The sequence below is a fragment of the Impatiens glandulifera genome, chromosome 7, assembly GCF_907164915.1.
Source record: "Impatiens glandulifera chromosome 7, dImpGla2.1, whole genome shotgun sequence".
NCBI lineage: Eukaryota > Viridiplantae > Streptophyta > Magnoliopsida > Ericales > Balsaminaceae > Impatiens > Impatiens glandulifera.
In genome coordinates, this window is record NC_061868.1 from 13490439 (window position 1) to 13509374 (window position 18936).

Sequence of the window (18936 nt, forward strand, 5' to 3'; positions counted from 1 at the left end):
GAAGTCCTAAATCAACTCGAATCTATATTTCTTGATGTAGTAGAATATCCTACCTAGATAGCCAATGTAGTCCTCATCCTAAAAAAATACGGGAAAATACGTGTGTGTATAGATTATCGGGATCTGAACAAGGTCAGCCCTAAAGATCATTTTCCGCTCCTACACATCAACATACTAGTTAGACCGTGCTACAGGTAATGAATTGTTGTCATTCATGGACTGATTTTTAGGATACAACTAAATCCTGATAGTCTCATAAGATAAGGATTGTTATAACCAAATCCTGATAGTCTCCTATAAGGTCTTGAAAACATCCCGGGTGGAAAAGTTCATCTAAACTAGCATCATCGCTAGATATGGAGTTCCACGTGCCCTAATTTCATACAATGGTCGACACTTTCAAGGAAAAGTGTTGTAATTTCTTAACGAGTTCAAGATCGAACATCACAAATCATTGCCCTATAGACCTCAAACAAATGGTGCGGTCGAAGTAGTAAACAAAAACGTGATTAAGATCATCAAGAAAATGACCAACATGTATAAGGACTCGCACGAGAAGTTGCTACACACCTTATGGGGATATTGTACAACCGCTCGAACTTTGACGAATGAAACTCCATACTCTTTAGTTTATGACATAGACGTCGTACAACCCATCGAAATCGAGATTCCAACTCTAAGAATACTCTTAGAGAACCACGTTATTGAAGAAGACTATCTCAAGTCTCGATATGACCAACTAACGTTAATAAAGGACAAAGGTTAAACTCTTTATGTAAAACCCAAGCCTACCAAACACACATGTCATCCACCTTCAATAGGAATGTCAAACTTAGAAACCTCAAAGAAGGTAATCTAGTTCTCAAACGAACCCAAGAACTCCTAGACACAAGGGGCAAGTTTCGACCACAATAGAAAGGAACATTCCTACTTAAGAAAATCCTCTTTAAAGGAGTTGCCCGCCTATCTAACGTAGAAGGCAAAGAATTCATTGTACCAAGAAACCTTGATGCGCTTAAAAGATATTTTGTATAATATCAAACATGCGTAGAACGGTTTGAAGTTTGACCTTGAAAGAAACTTATTTCAACATAATCCAATTCCAAGTTTTGTATAACTTGCAACATGAACAAATGACTCATGTTCGAACTACGGAGACCTGATTCTTCTCGGTGAAAAAAAAAATAAAAGAAAGAAGATACGTAGGCAACCAGCATGTTTGCGGGCCCGGTCTTATATAAATAAAACCATAGTCCCTTTCCTCAATAGAAAGAAAATATTTTAAGAAAGGAAGAAAACTCTAGTCTAATCCTAGAGTCGATATTTCGGATTTTAGGAAACAAGTAGGGGTCAAAGTTAAGAGCGTCGCTTCTTTTCGAGTGATATTCTCAAAAAATAAACAAAGAATTTCACGATAACCCCGATTCAAGAGATATCAGTCATAAGATATTTTTTGCACGTAGGGGATTATTCTGAGAGTAACACTCCATCGAAAGTTTTGAAGAAAAAGAACCTGAATAAATCTCATAAAAGTGAAGCCTAGAGTCCCAAATTGAGAAATGACACTTCATCGTTACTTTTGTTAAAAAATAAGAGGTTTGAAACTCATACATAAAACCAAAAAAATGAAAAATGCGAAAAAGAGAACCAGAATAAAATCCGAAAATCTCTAAAAAATTGAAAAAATGTTCATGTGTTGGTTGAGGTATTGAAATCACCATTCGTGCTCACTCAAACTCTAGTCATGATTGCTACGACAAGATTAGAATGTATCGATTCTAATATATACCCCGGGTACGAAAAAAGAAAACGACTCAAGTGGTTGAGTTATTGAGATCACCATTCATTGCCTACCTAGACTCTAATCTTGATTGTTACGACAAAAGCTAGGATTTACCAATTCTACTAGATATACCCGCGATCCAACAAAAGAAAAAAAGAGAAAAATGAAAACACAAAGCTGAAAGTTGAAAGTTGATAAAACATCTCCCAAATGTTTGTATGATGGGTTGGACTTTCAATAAATGCGGTTTAGGGCCGAGCAACCAAAACTAAGGTGCACTCTTTTATCAAAACGTCAAGATGTTGACCACTTTCCTCGAGGGTTATGATTATGAATAATCGTTTATACACGAAATCGAATTTAGAGCTGATATCTCGAGCGTTGGGGAAAAAATAAATCTTATTCCTTGATGAAAGAAAAATCATCACAAAGGATGGAAAAAATGTCCAATGCCTAGCCCTGAATACATTTCGAATCTAAAAACATCATGATTCATTCCAAAAGATCATAGTTAATTCCAATCTCAAAAAATAAAAGAGATAAACAAGGATAGAAACGGGGGAACAAAAAAATGTTTCTTTATCCAAAAACATAAGTCATATGTCCACAAATAAAGATTGAAATCACCTACTGATGAATTTAAACTAGTTAGGAAGGACATTTTTGAAAGAAAAAAAGGAAACAAGGATTCTCTTGAAATATTCTCTTAAAGGCACAGAGTCATGACCGATACTGCAAAATCAAAATAAGCAAAATCGAGTATCCTAAACTCTATATGTTTATAGGTACGTGAGATGAAGGTTTAGTGATAAGTACGGATAATTAAATAGATAGTAACTTAAACAAATGCACCAGTGTTCTAGTGGTAGAATAGTACCCCTGCCATGGTACAGACCTGGTCTCGACTGGTGCAATTATATTTTTATTTTTTCCTCAAACAATGGAGAAAAACTTCAATGACAATAAAAAGAAATTATTTGTAATGTTGGTGTTTGAAACTGATTTATAAGGATGTGGTTATTATCAATCCAATATTGTCTCTTTCTCTAAATTGCATTGATGACTCAGTACCACATTGTCAATGATAGCTCAATTGAAGTAGGATTCAGAAAACACATGTTGCTATTCAAATAAAACATTAATAATCTGGATTTTACTTTTTTATCTATCCGAAAGCCTTTTTTATGAAGGTTTTTCTTCATCTGATGACATGACATTAACAAGATTAACAAAGGTCATCATTGTTGTCACATCTTTATTGTATACACACTTGATTAACAAGCTTAGAATACACATATAAGTTGTACTATATATGTATGTTCACTCATCTAAAAGGTTCTTGCCTAGAACTGAAAGATAATATGGGCATTTGCAGATCATCTTGTTAATGTCATGTCTTTATTGTATACACACTTGATCAACAAGCTTAGAATACACATATAAGTTGTACAATATATGTATGTTCACTCATCTAAAAGGTTCTTGCCTAGAACTGAAAGATAATATGGGCATTTGCAGATCATCTTTTGGAGACTGCATTAAAAGAAAAAAAAGACGCCGTTGCCGGGGATCGAACCCGGGTCACCCGCGTGACAGGCGGGAATACTTACCACTATACTACAACGACTTGTGATTTAAGATTTAATTATTAGTATTTATAAAATTATATAATAATTTTCAATTAAAAACAAAAAAATTAATAAACTATATTTTGCACAATGTAATGCTCTGAATCTAGAAAATCATTTACTAGTTTTTTCATTTTTATTGACAATTCAATTATTTCATAGAAATCATAAAACAAACTAACGTGTCTCAATCTTCACTTAATTAGAATATAAAATTTTTACCGACACTAATTATGACATGCGATGAATATCCTTTATACTAGGAGATTTTAAAATTGATATCAAAATACTTGTTATTCTAAAATGTGATATCAAAACAGCTAAAGTATTTCTAAAAATCTTGTTTTTCATAAAATTGAAATACATTAATATTGATGTCACATTGTTAAAATACAAATTTTGATAACTTTATTAAATTTGAACAAATGTACTAAGAAACATGTTACTAATATATTTAAGATTATACACAATTTGAAGTTTTTGGTTAGAATCTTTTTCTTGGATATCTTCCTATTGATAGGTGAGTATGAAGATAACTAGTAATGTCAATTTATTTTTTGTTTTGGATTAATCTGTTTGATTTTAAGATTATGCAGATGCTTTGGACATTAAATAAGCTTGGGATATATTATAGAACTAGCTAAGTAATTTAAGGACTAAATCTATGTATACATTTATTTGATAAAAAAAAACAGTATATGATTCTGACGCCTCGTTTGGACCTGTGGTTTCAATCTAAGTGAATTCAACTTCTCAAATTAGTACGGTTTATTTATTCTTAAATTAACTTAAATTTTTCTAAAAATTTAATTTTTAATATTTAACATTTATAACTTAGTATTAAATAGATCCTAAATTTAATTATTTATATTATATATATTTAAATAATTATTTATATTTTAATCTAGATATATTATATTAAAATTATTATTTTATATAATATAATTAATATTTATTTGATCATTCTCATAAATTATTAATAATTACTAATAAATTTAAACATCCTAATCATAACAATATAATAATTTAATATTTACTAAAATGATTACCATCAATTTTTAAAATATAGTCTAAAGTTTCAGTAATGTTAAAAGAGATGACTATAATTATTTTTATAATTAGTTAAATTATTGTATTGGTATGGTTAAAATATTTTAAATTTATTAATATTTATTAATGATTTATGAGAATGATAAAGTAAATATTTATTATATAAAATAATAAATTGAATGTAAATATATCTATATTAAAATATAAAAAAATAAATTTATAAAATATAAATTATATATATGTTAAATATAAATTATGAAATTTATAAATTAATTGTTTCATATAATTTTTGGAATATGCTCCTTCCTTTAAAAAAATACTTGATTTACCAACCAAATTAGAATATTGGGATATTAAAATCAATGTACAAGTACTTAGTTGGGGTGACTCAATGGAAAAAATTAACTTAAAAGGTAAAAATATTACGGGTTTGATTTTCACTTGAAGTAAAATTAATTTACATCTATCACACCAAAATGGTCCGTTGAAAAGAGTCGACCTAAGAGACCAAAATTCGATTCTTAGTAGAAACGGAAGGTCATAACGGTGAGATGTCACGCTAGTTTTCTATATTTTAAACAAAAAAAATTGAAAACTTATCTATCCAATTTGAAAGTTAAATATCTTAGAAAATACAGAAGTGAGAAATGAAATTTTGAATCTAGGACTATTGGAATCTATGAGAGCATCTCAATGGAGAGAATGCATTGTTTTGATCTCTGTTTTACTAGTTACTTATTGTTTCTCTTTTTTTAATGCTTCCATAATTGCCTTCTTTTTATAAATTTGACAAATTATTAAAAAAATTTATTGTTTGGAGAAGAATAAAGAAAATAAAAGTCTATGGTTGAGACTAGAGACCAAAGATATTTTTGTTAGGTAACCAAAAAGAGAACCTTATGAATATATATAATCATAATGAAACATTTATTCTTCATATTATTCAACAAGCACGGCAGATCCACTTTAATGATTTTTTCAACCATGAGAAAGCAAGTCACTTATAAATGTATTTAATCCTTGTAAAAAAACCGGTGATGCCTTATGATGAGACGACCACTTAGGACCTACGCTTGACAACTTTTCTGGTTTGTGGATCGAACGGGACCAAGCCCCGATAAAATCGGATCGGTTTAGAATTCTGGGTATTCGAACTCAAACCCGTTTTATAAATATATAATATTTTATCTATTAAATTTATTTACCAGTTTATATATTTTTAGCTCGTTTAACTTAATCTTTAATGTTTATCCATTAACTTAATTATTACTCCTTTAATGATTTTCTTGTCCATTTAACATAATTATAATCGGTTTAATAGTTTTCTTATTTGGTTAATATTTTTTTATTTTATTAACATTTGGACACATTTAATTTAATGTATTTATTCTATCATGAATTTAGAGATGAAATATAATCATTTAAAAATATAAAATATTAAATTCAAAAAGGTTTAAATTTTTTTTAAATGAAATTCTAATTATTAATCAATTAAATATGTACGTTCATATTATTATAATATGTCAGAGACACTCATTTGTTTGAATTAAATTGGAGAAAAACATTTTTTTTTCATTTTTGTTACTAACGGGTTAATAAATGGGTACTGACAAAAAAAAATTAAAAAAAAAAATAAAAAAAAATAGACACCCTATTTTGACTCCAAAATTTTGGTTATTAATGGGATATTAGTTACCGACTGTATACCCATCCGGATGGATACCCATTGTCATGAGAGGACCTAATGGGATTTTAGAACATAAACAAGTAGTGGTGGTGTAGCCTCCCTAACCTTAAGATATTTTATTTTTATATATACATATATTTAACTAGTAACTCTTAGTCCAGTTTTGTAATTAAACGGTCAGCTAATCAAATATTGACCTCACTTTTAATTTATTTATTATAATTTATCTATAATGTAAATAATATTATTTATTTTAAAATTATATTTATATAATAATTATACATTATTTTTTATTTATTTCAATATAATTAATAAATAAGGGTAAAATATAAAAATTAAAATAATAATAATGTTTTATATTTTTTAATTTTAAATTATTTCAAAAATTTATAAGTAAATATAAATTAATGTTAATAAACAAATTAAAATAGTTACATTAGTTTTGTTCGGTATTCAAATAAAGAATTTGATATATTATTTTTAAATACATTAATATTCTATAATCGTAATCTCGAGTGTCTATTCACTTGATAATATGTGTTTATCACGTTTTTGTATTTTTGTTCTTATTTATATTTTATATTTTTTTATATTCTCATAAAACTAGGTTTAAATCTATTAAATTAGATTTTCATATTTTTTTATATAGTTAATTTTTTAGGAATTTGTTTTTGTGTTGCATTTGATGAAATATTTATTGGAATTTACAAGTGAGTTGCCACTTTTCCTACAAAGAGGATATCAAAATATAGTTCAAGCCATGTCATTGATTGCAAGTTCGAAAAATTAATTACAAAAATTTAAAGAAGATGGATAGCATGATATTTTGGATTAAGTTAACAGTTTTTGTCAATTACATTCGATCTCAATACTTGATATGAATGAGCATATGATAATTGATAACAATGGTAGGCGGAGAGGAAAATGAGAACTCATCACTAATCTTCATCATTATCGTGTGGAAATCTTTTGTCAAGTATAATAAATATTATTTCTTATCTATTAATAGTTATTATTTATTATCTATTAATAGTTATTATTTATTATTTAATGTTAGGTTGTTGACTTGATTATGCAAGAAATGAATAATCGTTTTTCAGAAGTTAATACTAAAGAATTATTTGGCTGCATATCATGTCTTCATCCCAGAAATTCATTCTCCCAATTTGATATTCGTAAACTCATTCGTTTTGCCAAATTTATCCCGAAGATTTCACAGGCAGTGATTATTTATTTTTGGAATAACAACTTCGGGCTTACTTATTTAATTTGCGGGATGATCCTCAATTTTCTTCAATTGAAGACTTGGGAATTCTTGCTCAGAAATTGGTTGCAACAGAAAAACATATAGTCTTTCCATTGGTTTATCGATTGATAAAGTTGACTTTAGTTTTACCAGTTGCAACTGCATCCGTTGAAAGAGTTTTTTCTGCAATGAAGACCGTGAAAACTGATTTGCGTAATCGAATGAGAGATGAATGGATGAATGATAGTTTAGTTGTATATGTTGAGAATGATATTTTCTCAACAATTGAAAATAAGCCAATATTGCAATATTTTCAACAAATGGAATCTCGTAGAATAAATTTGTCGTTGTACCGACTCATGGACAAAAATAATTTAATAATTGTGCTTATTAGTATTTTGTAATTGTGTTTGTTAGTATTTTTATGTAATTACCGAGTAAATTTTAATTAGAAAATGCATTTATTTGATTGCCAAAAAAATGCTACGTTGTTACTATGTATTTGGCCCCCCGAGAAAACATTTCTGGGTCCGCCAATGTAAACAAGATTAAGACCAGGGCATAAATTATTTATCATAAAATTAGTATTTTTAATTTTCTTTTAAAAATTGTTTAAGCACAATACCATTGCCGACCATGGAGTAAGCCCAGAACACATGGCAGCTTATTTGTTAGACAAAATTAAGAGTTTTAGTTAAATTTACTATTTTTTAACATAAAAGTGTCTGGTTCAAGAAAATAATTTTATTTGTTGAAAAACAAAAAATATTATTTGTTTATGGATTCAAATATGACTAAAAACAATTTTGTTTTAAAAAATTTAAAACTAAAATTAGGGTAGCCAAAATTTGTTTTCACGTTTTTCTATAATATATACTGTAGCAACCAATTCATAGAGTCAGTACTGTACAACGACAAAGTATGACATGAAAAAAAACTCTAAGTCAATAGGTTATCGAACTTATAAATTCTCGAGAAAACGATTAACTCTCGACTAGTCATTAAAAGTTCGATAATTTCTCTCCAACTAGATAGTCCATCAAAAAATAATTGAGATGGTAACCAAAATATGTATGCCTGTCATATCAACGACATCAATCCAAACTTCTAAACAACTATCCAAAGACTCAGGCATCACCCAACTAATCTTAGTAATACTTCAAAAAAAACTCCAAATATTAGTCATCTCTCGACAATAAGTGAGTTACCAATTCAAAATTCCCATGACACATACAATAAAAATTAACTACAATATAACTTTTTTCATACACATATCATCCGTAAAAATTCCATCGCGAATAACACTTCATCCAAAGAATAAGATATTTGATGAAACTTTTGACTCCCAAAATTTCTTCCAACAAAAATTATATGTAATTATCTTAGCGCACAAATTATAGCAATGTCACGCATGCAAATTATCCATGTCTTGCCAATGCACAACTTTTTGTTCAAACATGAACAATTGGTTGCGTTCTACCAAAAGTAAACTCTATTATGGGACGAACTCTTCATAATGTTTAATCTCCTTCTTTATCTTAAAGAGTGAATAAAGACATCATATATGATCTCCTTCTTTAAAAGTAAACAATTGGTTGAACTCTATATGATCTCATAGAAATTTACACATTTTCTCTTCATTTTCATTGTCACACTATTAGGGAGAATGAATAAAGACATCATATATGTGATCATAGAAGACAACACACTCTTAATGAGGATTAATCGATCCCCTTTCGAGATTATTTTGTTTTTCCATCTAGATAGTTACATTCAATTTTAGTGATAATCGAATTCTGAGAGCTTGGATCGAAATTTAGCCCCCAATGTCATACCAATATATGTTAATGGAAGAACACCAATTCTAAGCCCCCAAACATTTATAAACCTAATTATTCTTTTATTAAAAAAAATCTGGAAAAAAAATTGTTTAACTTATTAAGATTAACTCAAATATCAAAATATGCACCAAGTAATCATAAAATATCTCGAAAGTGTTTAAAATTCATGTAGATAGCCTGAACCATGTAAAGCGTGTCTTCAATGAAAAGAAAATGTGATATTACAAAATGATATATTCTTGACTCACAACTCACTACACGAATGAGTCCCGAGTTTTCTATGAAAATCATAATTTTTGAGAGGGCTTCCATAACAACGACGAACAAGAAAAGAGAGAGTAGATCACCTTGTCTAATCCCTTAAGAACTCTCGAATTTTTTTTGAGAACTCTCATTAACAATGACAAAAAATATAACCATCGAGAGGTAAAATCTATGTTGGTGCCTCAGGACTAGAGATAGTGGTGCAGTTTTTCTTTCGGAATGCACTTGTCATCTATTCTATTCAATCCATTTTGCACCCATTCTCATTCTGTCCATTACATCTAACGAAAATTCTCAATTGACGTGATCATAAATTTTTTCGATGTCTAACTTGACAAAAGCACATTTGTCACATATTGAATTAGTTGAGTCAATGCACGCATGAGTTATTAATATGGCTTCATATATTTGACGACATTTGATGAATGTCATCTGATTACTAGATACGACTGTCATTAACACCCTCTACAACCTGTTGGCCAAACATTTTGCGACAATCTTATAGAGAGACAAAACGAGATTAATAGGCCTAAAGTTCTTCACATCATAGTCCCTATAGCTTTACAAATGAGACACGTATCAAAATAGAGTTACAACTCTTAAACTCTTAACAAATGATGATAAACGATAAAAATGATCAATTGTTTCCATAATTTCAAACTTAAAGAAAGACCATGCCTTCTTAAAAAGAAGTCAAAATAAACTCGTCACATTCCGACGTTTTATCACCTTTTGCACCCCTTAATGGCCTCCGCAACATTTTATGTCGAAAAACGAGCCTCCAACATTTTTGCGCTATACTAATTTAATCAAAAGTAATAACATTCAATTTAGGTCTAACTTTAATGATTCCTTAAATCAACCTTATAGAATTGATAATACTCGTAGAGATTTGTGGTTTACCCTCATGAACTTCCTCTCGATCGAGATCAAATTAATCACATTATTTCTTGTCTACATACCAGCATATTTTTAGAGATCTAGTGAAATTTTTTGGTGTTTTATCCCCTACTCTTAATCATGTAGCTCCGTGCTCCAATTTAAATTATTTTTTTAACATTATAATACTATATATCTCTTATTTTTTTAAAAGACATAAATATATATATATATATATATATATATATATAAAATGAAGTATTTAATTCAAAGCTAATAATTAGTTACAAGAAAAACAGTAATTAAGTACTTAAAATTAATGTAACTATTTTATTAAATAAATTTGAATATAAAAAACTTAAGTTTTACATATAATATGTATTTGATTTGTTTATTATTTAACTTTATTTTTTCATAATTAATCTTTTTTATTATATATCACTATAAAAAAAATGATCTTCCATGTACAAATTTAAAAAATGATCTAAAATCAAAATATTCTCCTTTAACTGAAGTTAAAATTAGTAAAAATATAATCAAATTTGAGTATTTTTAAATAAAAAATGATTTAAAGTAGAAATGGAAGATAAAACCAACTAAATAAGAAATACTTTTTAAGTCTTATCAATGGTGTTGCACTTCAGAATCATTTAGCATATAATAATACAATTAGCAATTGTAGTACAATCTCATTTAGCATATTCTAGTACAATCTCATTTATCATATAGTACAATCTCATTTTTCGGGGCTTGTTTGTTTTGTTTAAATGTAAAGTGTTAACTTATAGAGAGTAATTTTCATTATAACTTAATTAATCACTAGAATAATTAATGTAATATATAGTTGTAACAACTTCAAATATTTTATAATTTAATACTATTAAAGATAGATGATCAAACTTTCGACTAGTTCAAATAATGACGCGGAGATCTTAATACTTAGTCTTATAATTTGGTAGCCTATAATTTTCATTGACAATTATTTAAGGATTTTTTTAATTCTTTATAATTAATGTAATTATTTGGCATGTGATATAATTTGGAAAACGCTGACATAGGATGAAGGCCGTATCAATCCAATTTTTAAAAATAATTATTCTTTACTTTTTGATTTTTTCTTTAGGAAACTTCCATAATAGAACAGATGTGTTAAAGAGAATACTTCATAAGATCCAAAATATTAAAGTTAAACAATTGATTCCCTAAGATTGAAATTGTAAAATATTATTTTATTTGTTCACATTAGGTTATTTCTTTTAATTACAAATTAATAAGCCTCCAAAGGAATAGTCAATGTCTTTTCCTTATTTTTCTTCTTTTCTTAAAAGATAGGAGTAGGATAAGTTTTTTTATTTTTTATTTTTTACAATTTCAGCCACATATGTATATTGGTTTGCCAAAAATAGTGTACAATGAGACTTAGTCCATGTCAAAATATAACATTTTGGTATAAGATTTAATAAATTTTGGGGTCTTTAACTTTTAAATATACTTTTACATGAAATTTATATTGTATAGTTATTTTAAGGCTATCAATATCTTAGATATAATTAGTACATGCAAGTCATTAAAATAAAAAAAATTACATAAAATAGTTAATTATTTGTAAATTTATAAATTCGTAAAATTAAAAGTTTAATTAAAAAAAATAGTTATATATTATTATATATAATAATAAGTAAACTTAACACAAATATATCTTGTAATTAGATTATAGATTGAAGCAAGTCGAGGTCAATTGGTGGAGAATGAATGGTATGGTCTACTAAGGTCATCCCGAGACACCTGATTATCCTTTAGCTTGCATTCAAAGGTAGACTTATTATAAAAGGTAGGATCATAAGTTCGTCGACTTCCCCATATGATTAGAAGAGGTTGAATTTATTGAGCATCTTTTTGGTATTTTCCCGCTTATCTCATAGATTGTGTAAAAGTTCGCTAAATGTATGATGGTCTCAAAATTCCCCAACATTTAGTTTGTAATCAGAGATTTCATGATCGAAAAGATAAGACATGTAATGTCTACTTAATTGTGTTGAATTATTGTTTTGGATCCACTATCTATGAGGTTTGAAGTAAAAAAAATGTAAGAATACTCCAGAATTAGAAAAAAATAAGTAAACAATATTGAGGATGACACTCATTCACAATTAGAGAATTTCTCCCTAAACCCGCTGAGGTGACCCGATGGAAGAGTCGATTTAAGTGATTAAAAAGTCATTTTTCGATTCTCATTAAAAACGCTTTAATAAAAACGAAGGATTAAGACTGTGAGGTGTCAGACTAGTTCTCTTTAATTAAAATAATTTTCATTGACGACGATAATTAACTTTTATCCTTGTTTGAAAATTGTAAGCCATTGTTGCATGGTTTGATTTGATATTTCTTTATTTTAATTTCATATAAATAATAATTTGTTTTTGTTAACAACAAATGTGACGAAGTTGCAATATATAGTTGATTTTTTAATAATAAGGTATTAGAACCGATCTTTCATTTAAAATCTCCTGCATGTGTTCTTTTATTATTTATACGAGTTCCTAATTTTTTAGACAATATAAGTAGATGGTCAATTTTCATTTAACTAAAAAGAATTCGACCTTGTTATCAACCCTCGAACGAAAATAATTTTAATTGTTCACACATAATATTTGATAGAAATTTTTTCGACACTATTTAACTGGTTCGACTTACTCTATTTCATCACTAATCGTTATACAATTCAAATAAACTTGATTTTGAGTTATTTGAAAATTTTCACAATATTATTGGATTTTCTCAATTAAAATTTTAATTTGTATAAATTTGATATATTATTTAACATCTAAATTATCATTTATTTGTCTTAATTTTATAGATATTATATTGTATTTATTATTTTATTTGTTTTATGTAACTTTTTATTTGAATTAATGATAGGTAATTTATTAACAATTTGTTTTGATTGTTAGTTATTATATTTATAATACATGTGAAAGTTTAATATATAAGTAATAACAATTATGAGACAAAGACAATGTCTTATGTATTGTTTGATTTATTTAATATAATATTTGAACGATGGAACCAACATTATCAAATAAGTTGTATAAGTTGAAACATTGAAAATATCTATAGATATAGGGTTTAGGTTAATTAAACAATACCCTATTTTCAAATTTCTTATAGAAGAAAGAAGAAAATGTAAAGAAGTTACCTTATATTATGAGTTGTGACGTAACATATTAATTAATTATAAATAATACCACTAGTAAAAGTTTCAATTAATTATAAATAATACCACTAGTAAAATTATATCAACGCGGAATCTGTCGTCTTTTTATTATTTCTTTAACATATTGCTATAGTATTATAGTATTATTAGTATATTCGTATCTCCATTAAATAATAATTAGTATTATATATATTGATGTTTATATTAATACCCTATTATGACATCATAAAAAAAATGTATAGGGAACACTGAATCAATAGAAGTACAGCCTAAAAAATAGGCATGGATTGGATTGAAGTTTTAAAAAAAATTTAGATAGAAAAAAATAATTATTATTAATAATTTTGAGTAAGTAATTATTATTTTTATTAAAAAAATTAAAAGTAATAATATATATAAATAAAATATAAAATATTTTAGTTAATTAAATAAGTAAAATTATTATTGAAAGACAATTAATTAAAAATTAATTTTATTTAAATTATTTTAAAAACCAAAAAAACACTATAAACTATTTCAAAATCATTTAAAGTCAAATAAAGTAGTTTTTCTATTATCAATTCGGCCAAGAATAAGGCAAAACTAGCTAGGCGACAGACTATAGTCAAAATCTATTTTCCAAAATTCAAAAAAAAAAAAAAAATACATATTGGCCTCGTCTTTTTTAGGTTTTTTGAATAACCCAACAAAATTAATTATCACATCTCTCATCCATCAAATCAATTAATTCATTAACCAAAATACTAAAATACCTCTATTTTAAATTATTATTATTTATATTATTTATATATATGAATACTCTTTAGGTCTTTTTACCAAAAAATATCATCATTTTCTTAAAATTATCACACATAATCATTATTTTCTCCTTTTAAATTATTTAAATAACTTAAAACGAACAAGGCTATAGTTTTCAAATTGAATTATATTATAAACATATTTGAAAATCCCAAATTTGGAGCTGAATCTGGTTTGGTCAATTTTTTTTAGGTTTAAATTCAGCTTTACTCTACTTCTAGTTGTTTCTAATTAGACCATATTAAGTTTATTATAATTAATAAAATATTAAATAATCGTAGTCGTTTGATTTTTATCATTTAGAGTTAAATGTCATTCTCGAGAATTTACGACCTCTCGAGAATTTACGACCTCGATAATAGGCGCTGTTCAATATTTTCTTATTTTAATGTTTTTTGATTTTTATTTTATCATTATATTTATTTATCATTGTATTTAAACAATTTTATAATTTTTTTTTAATATAATTGACCATTTTTAAAAAATAAAATAAAAAACAAATCAACTTATTTTAATGATGGTATTAGATTGATGTGTATAATTTATAAGGTTATTAGTTTATTAAATCAATTTATTAGTTTTAATTTTTATAATATAATGCTAAATTTTATTGTTTCTTCAAATCATTCTATTTTCCATAATAAAATAACTATTTAAAAAAAAAGAAAAAATAATCTAATAATAATAATATTATAATGACATTTAAGGTCCTACCCAATACCCCTTGAAGTGAAGGGCAAGGAATCAGGACCGAGACCGACCGATTTGATGGGAAAGGACAAAACCAACACGACTGTAGGGGTGTAAACTCATGATTGGATATCATTGGAGTAGTTGATCTAATTTGATTCAAACTTATATTCGATTCAAAAAATTATTATTTTTTTTTGTTATAATTATTAAAGTTATTATACTAAATTTAATGAAGTAGTTTGAAAATATATATGACTTATTATTTTATTTTGTTTTCAATCAAGAAACATTGAATTATCTTCTTTCTAGGCTATTTCCTATTTCCAAGATTGATGAACCAGTCAACTTGAACATCTCTTTCTCAAAAGGGCAGCTCGCCTGCTCCCATCCGTCACACATCTATAAAGACATATCAAATCTCCCATCAAACTTCAATCAAAAACAACAAAACAAAGAATCAATTCATCAAAAGATCTAAGATTGAACACGATGGAGGATAATAAACCCAAATCGACAGCAATTCTGTTCTTATCTTCTCTTTTGATGATATCTCTCCTGATTTCTTCATCCTCTGCTCAGAATTGTCAATCCACAACATTCTCCGGCAACAGGATTTACTCCACCTGCACAGCTCTCCCCGTTTTAAACTCTTTCCTTCACTGGAATTACCATCAATCCAATCAGACTGTTGATCTTGCTTACCGGCACACCGGCGTCTCTTCCACTAACTGGGTCGCATGGGCGCTCAATATCAATGGAGCTGGCATGACCGGAGCTCAGGCGCTCGTCGCCTTTCAGGGAACCGGAGGAAACATGCAGGCCTATACCTCCTCTGTTCCTAACACTGGTATTTCAACCCTCTCGCCGGGAAATTTGAGCTTCGGTGTCCCATCCATCTCTGCTGAATTTGTTAGCAGTGAGATTATTATTTATGCCACTCTTCAACTTCCCGGTGACGGTACTAGTTTCAATCAGGTCTGGCAAATTGGACCTCTTTCCGGTAATAATCCGGCAGCACACAACTTGGCCGGAGCTAACTTGGCGTCAACAGGGAGAGTAAATTTTGCCGACGGCTCTGTATCGGGTGATGGAGGCGCCGCTAGTACTAGACAGAGAAACAAAAATGTAAGTATTTTAATGATTTTTCAGTCAAACTTTTCGTTTTAATGTTTTTTTTATTTAATTTGTGACAAAACTTATTACTTTGATTTGTGATTATTTATATTTTCATGGGTTTATTATCTAAGCCGGGATTAATGAAAAAAATCATTTCAGATTCACGGAGTATTGAATGCAATCAGTTGGGGAGTGTTGATGCCGTTTGGGGCGATAGTGGCTAGATATTTAAAGGTGTTTAAGTCGGCTGATCCGGCATGGTTCTATATCCATGTCGCGTGTCAATCGTCAGCCTACATCATCGGAGTAGCCGGATGGGGTACTGGATTGAAACTCGGGGAGGAGTCTGGATTAGACAATACCACACATAGAAATATAGGGATTACCCTCTTTTGCCTCGGCACTCTTCAGGTATATAAATATTATTGATTCTCACTAAAAACGTTTTAGTCGTGGAATATTTAAAATTGATTTTTGTTAATGATTTGATTAGGTGTTTGCGCTTATGTTGAGGCCCAACAAAGACAACAAGTATAGAATGTATTGGAACTTTTACCATTGGGGTGTGGGATACACTGTGATCATCCTCACAATAGTAAACATCTTCAAGGGATTCGACCTTTTGAACCCGGCCAAGGAATGGAAACATGCTTACATCGGAATCATCGTATCCTACGGCGTCATTGCGGTCTTGTTGGAGTGTTACACTTGGTTCTTAGTTATCAAGAGAAAGAGACAGACCCCTTCCGGCGACAAATACCCTTACGCCGGAAACGGGCAGACTGTCTAGATTTACGATTTATTGGTACAAATTAGTAGAACAGGGATGATGGCTACAGCCTCCGGCTGTTTGTCTCACTTTTTATTTTTATGTTGTTGAGATATTTATTTTATTTTTGTTGTCCTTGTATTTTTAAATATAATAGTATCATTATTTTTTCATATGTTCTTTTTTGTTTGAGATTTTGACTTTGACGTTGTATGATTTCTCATGTTATACAAATAGGGATTTGCTATATTAAAATAAAATATTATATTATTTTTAGAAAACACGAACCAGGTGACTATCATGGACCGGCCTGCTGGGCTCCATTAGTTTTCCTTAATAATATATTTTTGTCTTTTTAAAAAATAAATTAATATTATAACCTTATAAATGATAAAATACTGAAATAAAAATTATGGCTCCTTATCTGGGTTAATGGTAATTTGTGACTTTTTTTAAACGATTTAACGTAATTTTATTAAAAATTCTCAAAAACAAAAAAACAAAATGAGTTTATGTATTTTCCTAGAAAAGCTTAGAAAATTTTAGTTCGTAACAATCTAAATCAAATGAATTACACAATTCACAAACAATTGAAAACGTTTATCTAACTAAAATTTTTTTCGTTCTTATGACTTTTTTGAATGTGATTTTTCAGTTCTAGCTTAGTTTCCAGTTTTGCTTAGTCATGGGTACTTGTCTCAGCGTTTGTAGATTTTTGCTGTTATCGAATACTATGTCTTCCCATGTCTCATCTACACTTTTCTTATTCTCGAGTGCACCATTGCGTTCCTTTCTCGCCATATGTGATAGACGTTAGTACGGAAGCCGATTTTGAAAACACTTGACTTAAAACTTTTTCCCTTTGCTTTATGTATGACTTCCTTTTTTATCTCTTTCCATTTTGTAGGCAGGTTAACAATTTCCATGCTTCTGGAAAACTTCTTCCATAGCTTCGATGTGTAAGGATTACAACCAAATAAGTGATCTATTGTTTCTTCATTCCCTTCACACAACGGACAATTTGGATCCGGAATTTCCATGTACTTCTTGACGCGATCTCTCGTGTTTAGCCTTTCCCAAAATGCAAGTTATAGTATGAATTGGTGTCTCGAGATAACTTTTGACCACTAGACTAGATTAACCCAATCTACTGTTTGTTCCTTCTCTCGGATGGTGTTCCACAATTTGCTTGAAATCACCTTCCCATTTTCCTTGGCTTTCCATCGGTGTACGTCTATTCTTTCATTGAATTGGATGTTACTAATATGTTTGAGAATGCGCCGCCCCACCGGTATTTGTCTAAGGAGCGAATTTCAAGCCCGTCTTTAATGTCTTTGACCTTGGCAGCTAGGCAGTCTCGTCTGATCCTTACGTTTCTGAATTCTTCTTTATTGATTAGCGGTTGGTCCTCATCTCAAGGATCATGTCAAAATAGTGTGTTTCTGTCGTCTCCCTAGTTAATGTCAAAAAGTCATGAAATATTGTTTATTAGCTTAGGATTTTCTTTAACGACTATCCCATACCTTTTCTTATTTTGGATGTCCAAATGCTTGCTTTGTGTTTAATAAACCGGGTGTGGACCCACTTGATCTAGAGTGATTCTTGTTTGCTCTCGATGGCCCATAGGTGCTTATATGTCAACACTTTATTCCATTCAACATAGTTCTTGATCCCCATGCCACCTTCCTCCCTTGGTTTGCAAAGTACGGTCCACTTAACCTTCTTTTTGCCTCTCTCGTTGCTTCCCCAAATAAAGTTTCTTATTAGCGCGTCAAGTTCTTTCTTTACCTTCTTCGGGAGCACGAGTTGCTGCGACCATTAACCGATGATTCTCATTACCACGCTTTTGACCAACTCAATTCTTCTAGCGTATGTAAGTTTCTTTACTGCCCAACCGGAAATTGAGTTCTTTACTTTCTCGATTAGTGGTCTGTAGTGCGAGATTTGGATCTGTTTTGCTGTGAGTGG

General features: G+C 29.0%; 1 protein-coding gene and 1 non-coding gene across 2 annotated transcripts; one reads left to right on the plus strand and one right to left on the minus strand.

Moving 5' to 3' along the window:
- Window positions 1-3338: 3338 nt before the first annotated feature.
- Window positions 3339-3410, minus strand: TRNAD-GUC. Its single transcript has one exon. It is a non-coding gene; the product is annotated as a tRNA-Asp (tRNA).
- Window positions 3411-15411: 12001 nt separating this feature from the next.
- On the plus strand, window positions 15412-17231 carry LOC124944418 (cytochrome b561 and DOMON domain-containing protein At5g47530-like). Its single transcript, XM_047484666.1, has 3 exons — window positions 15412-16208; window positions 16359-16610; window positions 16693-17231. The coding sequence occupies exons 1-3, from the start codon at window positions 15573-15575 to the stop codon at window positions 16987-16989; spliced, it is 1185 nt and encodes a 394-aa protein (XP_047340622.1). The 5' UTR covers window positions 15412-15572; the 3' UTR covers window positions 16990-17231.
- The last annotated feature ends 1705 nt before the right edge of the window (window positions 17232-18936 follow it).